Below are 14,857 nucleotides of genomic sequence, written 5' to 3'. Positions count from 1 at the left end.
TACCCAAGCCCCTTGGAGCACAACGCATTTTATCATGTGCCCAGATGCTGGAACGTGGAGCTGCAGGGTTTGAAGTTTTCCCTGCTGGATTTTGGTCTAACTTTGATCATTTCTTCCCATACTCTGATGCTTCCACTTCTGAAATGGGAATGTTTATTTTGTGTCATTCTATGTTGGAAGTGTACAACTTGTTTTTTATTTTATAGGGACTTATCGTTAAGAGATTGCCTTGAGTCTCAGACATAAACTTTGGACTTTTAAAGTGTTGGAATTGTTAAAGACAAAGGGAACTTCTGAAGATAGACTGTGTTGCATTATGAGATGGACTTGAGACTTTGGAGACAAGGGATGGAAGAGTATGATTCAAAGTGTTACATTGGGGTGGACCTGAGGAGAGTCGGTGGTTAAGATAGCTTCCTACTTTTCCGGAGGACTATAGTTTAGTTACCAGCACTCATGTCGGATGTCTCACAACTGCCTATAACTCCAGCTCAAGAGGATAAGACCATCTTCTAGCTGTCACAAGTACTCACATCCATAACATATATTTACACAGATACAGATATATACATAAATTAAAATGATAAAAGTCTTTAAAGTGATGTGTTTGGAGGACTGGAGATGTAGCTCAGTGGCTAAGAGCACTGGTTACTCTGCTCTTCTAGAGGTCCTGAGTTCAATTTCCTGCAACCACATGGTGGCTCTCAACCATCTATAATGGGATCTGACACCCTCTTCTGTTGTACAGGCATATACGCAGATAAAGCATTCATGTACACAAATATACAAACAAATAAACTTCGTTTTTAAAGTGACATGTTTGGGTATCAAGTTGACTGGAGTGGAGTTGTGATGGTTAATCTTTATTGCCAACTTAATGAGACATGGAATTATATGGGAGCCTGGTATCTGGGCATGACAGTGGGGTGTTATCTTGATTAGGTTAATTGAGGCAGTAAGATTCACAGTCTGTGGTTGGCACGATTCTGTGAGCTAGAATCCTGGACTATACAAAAAGAAGGAAGAAAGTTGAATACAAACACTTATTACTCTCTGCTTCTTGACTATAGATGCAACGTGTCCAGCTGACCCTGTGACTTCCCTTCAGTGATCTACTATAACCTTGAATTGTAAGCCCCTAGAAATCATTCCTTCATGGATTGCTTTTGTCAGAGATTTTATTACAACAGAAAAGTAAGTAAGATAAGACTGAAATGGGGTTAGAAAACTAATTAGAAGGCTACAAAGTATCAAAACCATCTCCCGAATTTGGTCATTTTTCAGTAACCCAAATTGTAGCCAATATGGAAATGTCAGCACATAATGAGATGTTACAGAGCCTAGGCAATAAATAATGAGAGTGCTCAGACTGTCTAATCTTACAGGTCAAGTAAAGTGGTTGTAAGCACTCAGTGTTCTCAATTGGCTGATGACGTAGACAGTGACATCATCAGTGTGTCAGTGAACAACTTCTTCCCCAAAAGGAAATGAATAAGACTATAAGAAAAGAAATTTTTGGTAACAGCATGAGTTTGAAAACTATCTTGCATTTCTAGGAGCATAGCACAGTTAACACCATGCTTCTAGGTAGAGTAGCTCATTGGGTTCTCTTTGAGACTCAGAGTTTAACGTAGCTGTCATGATGCCACATGGCAAAGTAGGAATTCAAAGCCATGTCTGCAGGCCATCTTCCTTACTCCCTTCTAGTGACCATTACTGACTGTGGTGGAAAACTGAGCTCTGACTCAGCACACAGGAGCCCAGGGAAGGGGGATTTACAGTTATATTGACTATATATGACTTGCCAAAGAGAAGGTATTAGCTTTGGAGGTTAATAAAAAGAAAGCGTCAAGCTCCCAGTCAAACAGTATTACACTGCCCCCCTGTGTCCGTCATTGTTTGTGAACTGACAACCAGAGGCTGGCCTTCATCTACTGGGAGCAAAGTCACTGACTCTCTTTAGTCACTATAGTAAGCTACAAGCAGACCTGAGCATCACTCCTGTATCCCTAACCTGATGCTCAAATACCCTTTGACTATGCGTCTAAGGATGCTGTGAAAACTATCACACAAGAATGCACCGTTTACAGCAGAACAAAGAGGTCATGGGTCGACTAGTAAAAGAACTGGTCTCTGAGAACTCAAAAATGGTCCAGATGACCCTACAGGAGACTTTAAGCAAGTTTCTTTTACCCAGTTAGCACCAAGGACCACTGCTGCTGCCATATGCCGCATTGAAGTAATTAACTGATTAACGGTGTGAAACTGTTATTTTCAGTCATTCAAACTGAGGGCCACTAAAATCACAGTCTGCAATCTGAGGGCTGTGGACAGGAGGCGAGCAAGCACAACAAGGCTCCCAGTTTGCCTATGGCTGACTTGTGAGTTATAAACGGTATACATGCTGTCAGCTCACATATTCCCCAGTCTTCATCTCTTCATTGTCAGGCCACTCTTCTCACACACAGATATGTGGTACATGAAAGACCTGTGAATCCTAGCACTCAGCAGGGTGAGACAGGAGGATCATGGGTTCAAAGCCAGCATGAGCTTGACTTAAAAAAAAAAGCGATAATTTTTAACACATAAAATTCTAAGAAGTAAGTTATAAAATGTTTATATTCAAAATATTTAAACATAATATCTTATGTATAGGATAGACAATTGTATATAGGTGTGGTGTGTGTCACTTTGGAGTTAGGTATATATGCCAATACATTATATACTAAGTGCATTTTTTAAAAGTCTAAAAAAAAAACCAAACAGCAAATTGCCAATAAAGTATCTGTGAGGCATCGTTAATGAATGGGTTCTTTTTACTTTTAATCTATATAATCATGTGTTAGTTGAAATTTCTACATTGAGTGGTTTTACATTGGGTGTTTTTTTTAATTAGTACAGTTCACAGGGTTATATGCTTAAACATAAAATTGGGTCAAACAAGGAAAAAAAATCTTATGGAAAAAAACTCAATGGCCTGGTTTTAGCCTGTCCTTTTTTTTTTTTTTTTTTTTAAAAAAAAAGCCATTCAGTGAGAATTTCTGAATAGCAGGTAGGAGGCATTGCTCTGTATTGTCTACTAAAACAAGTAATTCTTGATAGACTCATAATATTCAGGTTTCTATTCCTAGATTCACAACATAATCTGTCGATTAACACTGTGGTAGCTGAGTGTCTTCTTTAACCCTAGGTTGACACCATAACATTCAGATGTTTATCCCTAGATTTACACAGCACCATTTGAATGTCCATCTATAAATACACACCACAAATTCGAGAAATTATCTCTGGATTCACACTGTAGTATCTGAATGACTATACCTACATTCAGATTACATCTGTGTCCACATTCAGAGCACTTCTCCCTACATACACGCCATAATAATTGAGCACCTATCTATAGATTTAGACCAAAATATTGGAGTACCTATCCCTAGTTCACGCCATAATAATTGTCTATCACTAGATTCACACTGCAATAATTTGAGGGTTTATCCCTATATTCTTAGAGTGTAGTGTTCTTATCTGTTTCCAAGGCTACCTTTGCTAAAGAACCAAGGAGCATGTGCCTAGCTCTACACCCTTTCTTGGGCCCCTTACCTGCCACAGGGATCCAATTACGGGTAGATCCACAACCTTCATAAAAAGCCTCTACTCAACCTTCCGCCCCCTTTTAGCTGAGACATCTTCTATACAGGTCACTGCTCTTTTCTCAGTAAGTCTCAAGGAAAAAAAGAAAGTTCCCTTGAGAAAATATCAATGAACAATGACCAGAAGGAAAACAAAAACAAATAATAATATGAGAAAAATTGAAACCTTTAAGGAGGAAACTTTAAATTTAGGATTACACATCAGATCTAAAAAAATAAGGGGTCATAAAAATATGGTAAAACATATCTAAACTAAATGTACAATTCAAAAGTAATAAATTCAAATGATAGTGTCCAGTTTAGTTAAGATATGAGGAGCAGGCATGCTCTACTGCGAACCAGTTTGCCCAGGCTCACAAGGCCCAGTTCAGTCTGGGAATTCTACTCTGTAAATATATTAAGGGAGGAAAGAAGAAGAATTTTCATGGTTATGTGAAAGACAAAGAAAACAGAAATGACAATTTAAGGATAATAATACCATGGAAATAGCTATTGAAAATGACAAATACATTAACTTTGGTGACAAGGTAAAGGAAACAAAAGCTCCCCAAATACTATATAACCACATGGTTCCTGGCTTGTGAAGATACACAAGTAGCCAGTGATGGGAGTGCCTGCTTGTAATCCCAGTTACTCAGGAGACTCAGGCAGGAAAGGTATGAGTTCAAGGTCTGCCTAAGTGATTCAAGGAGACTTGGCCTCAAAATTAAAACCATTTTTTAAAAGACTAGGGATGTAGCTCAGTGGTACAGTGCTTACCTAACATGTATGAAGCCCTGGGTTCAGTCCTCAGAAACACACACACACACACACACACACACACACACACACACACACACACACACAAATTAATGAAATTCTTTATACCTATCAAAGATGATGGTATAGAGTATATCATTAAAAATGATTCAGTCATAAAGAAAACTGAAATCCTGTCCCCATTCCTTCAAATTGAAATTGCTAGTTTAGAAGTACGTTTATGGGCATATTACCTGGAGACACTAGCTGTATCAATTCAAACCTGGTTAGGAAGCCTAAAAAAGAAAACAGAAAGAAAAAACATGAGATTTTAATATGTCAGAAAATGTGCCTGTTTCTTAACATATGCTAAATTAAAACTACCATATCTCATTTACACTACTGATAACAACAGAATAATTGGTCTTCTATATTCACAGGTTCCCTATTTACAGATTCTCTGTCTTTTCACCAACTACAGACAGAAAACGTTTACAAAGTACTCACATCTGTACGCTAACATGTGTGCTCTTTTCTCTTTATTCTCTAAACAATGCAGAATAACACCTTCATACAGCATTTACAACATATAATATAGAGATAATCCAAATTACGTGGGATACACAGACATGCACGCGCGCAAACACACACACACACACACACACACACACACACACACACACACACACTCACACATAGGTTACAAGCAGTTCTATATCATTTTATTTATGATCCTTGAGCACCTATGTACTTTGGTATGTGTGGAGGTCATGGAACCATTTTCCCAAGGGCATCAAAGAACCAAAGAACAACTATAATTTAAAATAAGTGCCGTGGCAACGATGAAACAGATTTTCATAAAATGAGGGAGTGGAGCAAAGATGAGCGAGCTACAGAATGAGCTTTTTACTTCCTGAATATAATATTTTGTCTCTTAAAGGTATATTCAGAGCTGGAAAGATGGCTCAATGTCAAGAGAGCCACTGCTCTTGCAGAGGACCCAAGTTCTGTTCCCAGCACCTGTGTCAGGCGGCTAACAACTGCCTGTAACTCCAGCTCCAGAGGATCAAATCCCCTCGCCAGGCTTTGTGGGCACTTATGCATATACATGGCACACAGACACATAAAAGTATATATACATAGAGTACTAAAATAGCAACGTATTTTTCATTTTAAAGACTGAAAAGCCAATGTTATTCATTAATGCAAAAGTTTAGCTTGCCTGTAAAGCATGCTATACAAATGTGTCATAAAAGGTACCTTACTATGTTCCTTGAGATGAAAATATTTTTGAAGAGGCTATCTGTAATATCTATAAAGACAAAACTAAGATGTAAATCTTGGGCTAGGAGTGATGACTCGGCAGGTTAAAGCTGGCGTCACTCAAGCCTGGTGGTTTGAGTTAAATCCCCAGAACCCTCAGACACAGCAGACAACCAACTCCTAAAGTTAACTTTTGACTTTTACCCACACTCACATATCACATGCACGTACACACACACACACACACACACACACACACACACACACACACACAGTTGTATGCACATGCTTGCACATGTATCACACACATATAATAATAATAACAGTTTTTAAATACCGAGAAAAACTAAAGAAGAAACTAGAAGATGAAAAAAAAATCCATGCTCACATGGATTGACAGGATATTATGAAAATTACTATAACAAAATGTGATCTACAGATCAGCTCAATTGCCATCAAAATTTCAGTGACATTCTTCACAGAAATATTCAAATGGAAGCCACACACCCAAGATAGCTGAAGCACATTAGAACTGAGCAGGAGAAGGAGAAAGGATGACCCGCTCAGGGAAGTGAGGTGCTGGGTGGTGGGGCACTATTATGGTGAGCAAACATATGGTGAGGTGTGGGAGAGAGACAGAATGGATCATGTCCTCCAGAAAGAGGTAGATCTGAAGAGGTGAAGGCGGTGAGGAGCAAGCTGAGGTGGGCAGCTTGCTTACCACCTGGGGCCATGGTGATGTTCAGGCCTGGGCTGTTGCCAAGGGCCATGTCTGGGTCTGTGGCCCTGCTGCAGCCATGGTTTGTAGCTCCTGTTACCACCAAAGGCCAGAAAGGATAGGGCTACACAGAATTGGCCCCACCCCTCCCTGGCTGCAATACTAGGGAGAACTGGCCCTGCCTCTCACCAGCTGCAGCACTCAGGAGAATGTGTCCTATACCTCTTTGAGGCAGCACAATAGAGCTGACTCTGTTTGCAGGGGCATGGGTGACCTTGCCTTAAGGGCATGAAAGTAGGAAATCTGGTCCTGCCCCTCATCTGCCATATGGTGGTATAGGCAAGGGAGAGATACCCTTCCCCTCCTTGCCACCTGTGGCAGATGGGAGAGCTGGTCCTGCCCCCACCTCCCCACCCCCGCTTGACTTGGGCAACACAGGCCCCGGCAATGTAGGTGTGGGTGAGCTGGCCTCGAGGGTATGAATGCCGGAGAACCAGTCCCACCCCTTGCTCCTTGCTGCATAGCTAGCTGGGGCAATGCTGGAGAGCTCACCCTGGTGGTGAAGATGGGGGAGAGCTGGTAGGCTGACCCTGCAACTACCCAGACCCAGAACCAGGGTTGGCCCATCCCCATATCCACTCCATCTATGATCTGCTGGAGCACATGAAGGGGCCGGTCCTGCAGACCCAAAGCTGCAGGATCTCCACGACACAGGGCCACAACAGGATATCCAAGAGGAATCCCAGTGAGGGCCTGGTATGGATAGTGTAGCAGAAACCAGAGGCCTCCAACCAGACCAATGACTCTTTGCAACGAACACTTGCAAGTAAAGATGTGTGGACAAAGGGTTTGCTGTGTGACTCACTGTGTCATACCACAGCTTCAACGACTAGATTTTCCTTTTTTATCTTTTCCTTCTCTTTTTTTCTTTTCTCTTAAATTTTATTTTATTTGTGGGGGGAGGCTGCAAGGGCAGAGGGCAGATATGAAGGGACAGGGAGATGAACGGGATTGAGATGTAGGATGTGAAAACCACAAGGGATAAATAAAAAGTTAAAAAAAAAAAGATAGCTAAAGCAATCCTGAGCAAAAAGAACACAGGTGGGGATATGGCAATGCCTGATTCAAGTCATCCCACAGAGCTACAGTAACAAAACAACAGGACAGAAAGGCCATGTCAAACAATGCGATAGAATGCAGTGTCCACAAACAAGCACTCACAGTTACAACCACCCTTTTTGGAAAGATGTCAAAACATATACTGGAGAAGACAACCTCTTCAACCAAGGGTGCTGGAGCCACAGATAGCGAATGGAGCTATATTCTTACATCTCGTCCTGTACAAGAATCAGTTAGAAAGAGACTGAAGATCTTACCAGGAGACTGAGAGTGTGAGGGGAAAACTCTTTAAGATACAGGTAAAGGCAGGAGCTCTGTGAAAACGACGCAATAGTTCAAGAAGTCATACCAAGGACTGACAGATAATGGGACTGCCTGACATTAAGTCTTCACCATAGCAAAGGAAGTAAGTGAAAAGACCTCAGAACTGGGGAGAATCTTCACTAGCTCTGTATCTGGTAAAGGATTGCCATCTAGAATGTATAAAGAACTCCAAAACCTTAACACCCAAAAGTCAAACAACCTGATCAACAATGGGCTAATGAAAGGAATACACAATAGTCAAAAGAAAAATCAAACAACCCGATCAACAATGGGCTAATGAAAGGAATACACAATAGTCAAAAGAAAAATCAAACAACCCGATCAACAATGGGCTAATGAAAGGAATACATAATAGTCAAAAGAAAAATCGAACAACCCAATCAACAATGGGCTAATGAAAGGAATACACAATAGTCAAAAGAAAAATCGAACAACCCAATCAACAATGAGCTAATGAAATACACAATAGTCAAAAGATGAAGCAGAAATAAAGAGTAAACAGACAAGAAAGGACAGGTGTGATGGCACACACCTATAACCCAGCACTGAGGAGGTAGAGACAGGGGAATCAAGGCTATCCTCAATTACATAATGAGTTTAAGGCCAGCCTGGCCTACATGAGACCTAGTCTTAAAAAAAAATGGGGGCTGGAGAGATGGCTCAGTGGTTAAGAGCACTCACTGCTCTTCCAGAGGACCCGAGTTCAAGTCCCAGCACCCACATGGCAGCTCACAACTGTCTGTAATTCCAGTTCCAGGGGACCCGATATCCATGGCAAAATACCAACATACATAAAATAAAAATAAATTTAAAAAATATATTTTGAAAAAAAAATGGAAAAATGTTCAACATCCTTAGGCATAAAGAGAACACAAATTAAAACTACAGGAAGAGTCCATCTCACTTCAGTCAAATTAATTATCAAGAAAATAACCAATGTTGGTAAGAATGGGGGAAGGGAAAGAGACTATTATACAGTGCTGGTGGGAATGTGAATTGGTCTAGTTGGTATAGAGCTTCCTCAAAAAGCCTACAAATGGAAGTATTATATGATCCAGCTATAGCGCTTCTTGGTATATACCCAGAGAACTCAAGGCAACACACCACCACGATAGATACTCATGTTTACTGCGGCACTATTCACAACAGCCAAGCTATAAAGTCATCCCAACTGGTCATCAGCAGATGGATAAAGAAAACATAGTGCATATACACATTGGAGATTTATTCATACCGTCTTGGTTACGTTTCTGTTGCTGTGATAAGACACTATGACCAAGGCAACTTATAACAGAAAACGTCTAATTTGTGGCTCACAGTTGCAGAGGGTTAGTTTGTAACCATCATAGCAGGGAGCATGGCAACAGGCAGGCAGGCATGGCGCTGAGCAGCAGCTAAGAGCTTGCATCTTGAGCCATAAGCGGGAGGTAGAGGAAGAAACACTGGGCCTCAAAGCCCACCCCCAGTGACACATCTCTTAGTCCTTTCCAAGTAGTTCCACCAACTGGGGACCAAGTATTCAAATACAGAAGTCTATGGCGCCACTCTCCTTCAAACCACCACACAGACAAAGAAGAATAAATGAAAGTTACTAGCAGTAGAAAATAGATGTAACTGTAGATCGCCATATTAAGTGAAAGTCAAATATTAGATATTTTATCTCATTTGAAAGTCTTGGGATTCTTTATAAAGAATACTTTTAATTCAGTTTTAGAGAAAGACAACCCTGTCAAAAACTAGGAAGAAAATATGAATAGGCATTTCTCCAAAGTACACTCAACACCATTAGCTATTAGGGACATGCAAAACAATGGTAAGAAGGCACTTCATACCCAGCACTTCATACCCACAGGCTCCGACCAATCAAAATGACAGCAAGAAACAAATATTGGCCAAAAAAGGAGAAAAAGAATAAACCCTTGAAACACTGCTGGTTCATTGTAAAATGATTCAGCTGCTTTGGTAAGTAGTGCAGGAGGCTTAAAAAGTTACTAAATACACTGTAAGTTACTATGTGATCCAGCAGTCCCACTTACATGAGTGTGTTTATATATGTTTGTGTGTATATATGTGTGTGTGTGTGTGTGTGTGTGTGTGTGTGCATGTGTATGTCCAAGAGAGCTGAGAACACATTTCCATATAAAAATTTACATACAAATGTTCATAACATTATTATTCACTATATTCTAAAAGCATAAGCAACCCAAGTGTCCATTAATTGATGACTAGAAAAACAAAATGTGGTAAATTCATATAACAGAATGTTAAAGAATGAGGTATTGGCAAATTCTATAATATAAATGAACTTTAAAAACATTATGCTAAGCCAAAGAAGCCGATCATAGAGGACCACATACTGTGCACACTCCTTCATACGACATATCCAAAATAAGCAGATCTTTGCTCACTGGGCATGGTGGCGCATTCCTGTAACCCCAGCACACAGGAGACAGAGAAAGAAGTTCGAGGCCAGTCTAGGCTCTGAGATGGAGAAATTGACATCTGCATTTGAAAGTAAACTGCTAACAGGTGTAGAGTTTCTTTTTGAGGCATTGAAAATGTTCTAATTGATCAAATGATCTAATTGATTGCTGTGACAGAATCCACTTAATGTTTATAATAACCAAACACAATCATGTCATCCAGAAAAACCATATCTATAATATAAAATTTTGAGGGCTTTTTGGTGGTGGTGGTAGTGGTTTTAGAGATAATGTTTCATGTAGCCCAGACCAGCCTCAAGGTAGATCTATTATCACAGTTAACCTTGAACTCCTGATCCTCTTGCCTTCACCTTCCAAGTACTGAGGTTAGAGTCATGTGCCACCACATCTGGTTTCACATCTGTATTGAAAAAAATGTTTATAAGAATGAAAACAATGATTCAAGGTAGGTGTGATGGGTGGTGAGATCATTCAGCGGGTAAAGGCACAGAATCCCAAGCATCTGAGTTCCATCTCAAGAACTCATGACGGAAAGAGAGAACCAACTCACCAATGTTGTCCTATGTCTCAAGCACACATGGCACACTCACACCCATATTCACATGCACATTAGTGTATATATATATATATATATATATATACACACACACACACACACACACACACACACACACACACACACACACAAAGTAATAATAATAAATGAAAACATTTAAAGGTTGGTTGGTGTGATGGCATATGCCTATCATCCCAGTACCCTGGATAGTAGAGGCAGGAGTGAGTTCAAGGCCAGCCTAGACTATATAGCAAGACTATTTCTCTAAAAACCAACCAAACAACAAATAAATCATGAACCAAATTTCACCACAGAATTTCCCTAAGTTTAAATATTGATGAAACACAGAAATATCACACTTGAGAAGCAGAATTCTGTACCTGCGGATTACATATGAGTCTTTTATTCTCTTAAGTACCTACTTTCTAAAATTTCTGCAACAGCTCCAGGATCTATTGCATTTTCAAATGTCTACAGAGAAAAACAAGGAAAAGAAATTTTCAAGGTTTTAGTAAAATGTATTTCTAGAAACCATTCGTTTATGTTCTTTCAAGTAATTAGCACATAGAAAATCAAGTCACAGAATGTTTTAGGATCCAACAGGAACATGACAAATAAGCGTGCGGTAAAAGAACAACAAATGGCTGAAGCACAGATGAATTAAAACTATCAGAATGATAAGTGCGAAGAAATCTGAGTTAGCTAAATCCATCACATGCTTAAAATGCCATCAGTTTGACCTACTACTGTATAAGCAAATACATCTTGCATTAACCTGAGTCTTGAGTGCATAGAAAAGCATTCTGCATGCAGCAGGTACTAATTAATATATAGAACTTTTTTTTGTTTTGGTTTTTCGAGACAGTTTCTCAGTATAGTTTTGGTGACTGTCCTGGATCTCGCTCTGTAGACCAGGCTGGCCTCGAACTCACAGAGATCCACCTGGCTCTGCCTCCTAAGTGCTGGGGTTAAAGGTGTGCGCCACCACCGCCCGGCCAAATAGAACTTTTAACCATAGGTAACATCAAAGACAAGTAGCGGCAGGGGTGGGGCTGAGGGGCTCTACCACGGAGCACAGGAAAACGTTACTGTATCACCTTAAACACTGTCCAATCTGCATGTTTTGTTCTTGAAATAAAAGGTACCGAGGCAGCCCTGAAACAGAACAGGCCACCAAGGACCTTATGAAAACCAAAGGTTTTCAGTAGTTTTTTTCAGTAATACCTTCAGCCTTTAAACTGATGACTCAAATGAGGTTTAAAGGTAAGCATGACTAAAATTCTGCTTAAGGTTTCAAAGCCCGATCTCTTTTGAGGGCAAAATATGGACACTGTTTTGCTGCTTGCATTTATTAAATAAATGTGGCTAACATTCTTTTTTGGCCTAAACTAGTTCAGTAGTTGCATCCTTCCATTTCACACTGTTTTCAGTTGAATTGTGTCCCTGTCAAAATTTGAAGGTTGACATCTAACCCCAGTATCTCAGAATACAATCTTATTTCCAAATAGGGTCAATATAGATATGCTTAGTTAAAATTTGAATGAGGTCATACTGGAGTACGTTGGGCACTTAACACAGGATTGATGCCTTTTTTTAAAGTTAAAAATAAACTAAAATAAATTCATGAGTGTACTTGAGCAGAGAAAAATTCATGAACCAGACAGTGCACAGAAGGAGCCACTATTACAAACTGGGCACGAAGTTTTCTACTCTCACATGCAAAGAAAGCAAACGTAGTTGATTGGTTAGAGTGGACAGACCACGCACAGATCACCTGACACTTCTCATCCGTGAATTTTCTGTTTTGATTTTACTATTCACACATACCTTCTTTTGACCTAAAGAACTAGAGCTTCTCTTGTCTAATGCTCAGAATGTTTTTAACTCCATGCACTATGGAGAATAAATGGTTATACGGTGCCTACTGGAATCCTAAGTCAGAGAAATATCCTTCCCTCGTGCCTTGGGAAGTCGCATGGCCCCGCCAACACTGTGCTCTGACTTCTAACTCCCAGTACTGTGACAGTAAGTTTGCTGCCCATGGGTCACTTGTGTGTGCCACCTCTAAGAGCCTAATAAATCTCATACAAGGGTTTTCTCATGTGTGATCTCAGGGAGCGGTCAGCTTGGCCTATTCAAATGCAATGGCTCATGAATTTTTACGAAGAATGTGTTTACTCCGATGCTTTTAAGTATTCAAATCTGAGCCATGCAAAGAGGCTGTGGGGAAAGAAAATGCTTTCGCTACTTGCTGCAAGTATTTTCAGCTAAAGAATGGAACAGAGTGCAAGAAACCTGGAACTAGATGCAACCTAAACAACTCGGTTTTAGAAAAAGAAAAAAAAAACAAAAAAAACAAAAAAAAAACGGGCCCATGCATGGTATGTTTAACTAGTCATCTCAAGCCAACAGTGTTTCTACACACAAAACAAACCGGTCCCATGCATGGTATGTTTAACTAGTCATCTCAAGGCAACGGTGTTTCTACACAGCAGTAGAGAAGCATCTAAAGTTTGAGTCTCAGACATTCTCCTTTTAAGAAACAAAGGAGGCTGGACTAGGTAAGTTCCCAAGGTGGTTGGTGGATGTGTCGTTCTGTGCTTGCACAATTTTGTATCTATGGGCTTCTTACAAACGTATCTTAGAAGTCTTCTACAGTGCTGTTGAGACTGATAAATGAAGAAAATGTTGGGAGGAAAAACACTTAATTTTCAACACCTGCTTCTCATCATGCCCATCACCTGCCTATGGCCAGATGGATCATCGGGTTCTGACTGTATTTTTGAAAATAACTGTTTGCTCTTTTACCCAACCAATCTGACATATTTTTAAATGAATAGACTGAAAAAAAATTTTTATTGTTACAAACTATCTTCATCTTTTCTCCCTACCTTGGGTCAAAAGAGATAGGTAGCTTTCTGGGCACCGTTCTCCAGACCGTAGAAAATGATGTCCCTCTGCCCCAAAAGTCTGCCTCAGTGACACTGTTTGGGCAAAATCATTCGGCTTACTAAAGATAACTCCAATTTCATCTCTAAATCCCAAACTAAAATAGTTGATGATTACAGAATGTAATCATGAATGTGCTACAGCATACTGTGGTGGGAAGCCCTGGCTAATGTTTTGGCTGTATTTTTTTAAAAACATGATTGCATTCACTGGAATGGAATCTGGCCCTTACTGCTGTTACATAACACACTTAAGGAAACTCAGAAAATATGAACGGCTTTCTTATGTTTAATTACAAGACTTCAGTTATAAGATTTAACCGATTTAGTTATAGTTTTAAATTATTTTTCTAGGCTTAAGAAAGTTTTTTTCTTAAGGTCTGCAGTTTATTAATAGGCCCTTTCATAAACGTAATGCAACTGTCTCTAACACCTCCAAGAACATTCAGAAACGCTCTCTGCTCCAGTTAGGAAATGCCATGGGAGTTCCAAGAATAGAAAGCATCCACCAGGGTATTTAGCACTCGATTGACAGAACTTGGCTCGGACCTGCAGAGCAAAAGTAAGTCTTCCAAACTATGGTTTTGCCTCAAGGCCGCCTGTACTTTTAAACTCTAATGAATTGCCTGAGGGTCACTTTTTTAAAAGAAAAAAAAAAATGTACAAAACCACTATTCTTTATAACTATTACGCTGACTTCAGACAGCAAAACCCACTGAGAAGTCAAGATCACCTTTTCAAATCTCATGCTCTGTTGAATCGCAATAGGGAACACAGAGGGAAAGCAGTTTGTCTCCAGGTACTGATTCAGGAGGTAGACTCCAAGGTATACACCTTCCTTGTCCGGCAGGAACACTCCCGGGCAAGAAATCTTAAAAAGAAGAGGAGGGCAATCAGGGCTTGTTTTTCTGCAACAGGGCTGTGTTTCTCCTAACCTCCCACAGCCTGTGAAATGACCCCATCACTGCATCCTTCACCTTTACCTCCCAGCAATAGCATCCTCCCTCCTCTCCTCAAACTGGATATCCCGGCCCCCTCCCACGTCTCCGCCAGGTGTCACAATCGCGCTCTGCAGCTCCTCGGCCCGCCCTCCGGGA

At 40.3% G+C, this 14,857-nt stretch overlaps 1 protein-coding gene across 12 annotated transcripts in view; it reads right to left on the bottom strand.

Annotated features, from left to right (window-relative positions):
• The window catches only part of Spata6l (spermatogenesis associated 6 like), a 68,129-nt gene that overhangs the window by 36,942 nt on the left and 16,330 nt on the right, over window positions 1–14,857 (bottom strand). For 5 of the 12 annotated variants that reach the window (XR_008223090.1, XR_008223089.1, XR_008223091.1 and 2 more), the window contains exons 2-4: window positions 14,494–14,631; window positions 11,235–11,283; window positions 4,643–4,684 (exon numbers count right to left, since the gene is read on the bottom strand). Coding sequence is in view for 5 of the 12 variants with exons in the window: in XM_052762017.1 (XP_052617977.1) it covers window positions 4,643–4,684; window positions 11,235–11,283; window positions 14,494–14,631 (229 nt within the window). In the remaining 7 variants the exon portion in view is untranslated. Of the gene's footprint in view, window positions 1–4,642; window positions 4,685–11,192; window positions 11,212–11,234; window positions 11,284–14,493; window positions 14,632–14,737; window positions 14,854–14,857 lie in introns of those variants that run through there. The other 7 variants (XM_052762023.1, XM_052762024.1, XM_052762019.1 and 4 more) reach the window with 6 other exon arrangements.

This window comes from Peromyscus californicus, unplaced genomic scaffold (genome assembly GCF_007827085.1).
Source record: "Peromyscus californicus insignis strain IS unplaced genomic scaffold, ASM782708v3 Scaffold_4__1_contigs__length_199733344, whole genome shotgun sequence".
NCBI lineage: Eukaryota > Metazoa > Chordata > Mammalia > Rodentia > Cricetidae > Peromyscus > Peromyscus californicus.
This window is presented reverse-complemented; position numbering and strand designations above follow the sequence as displayed.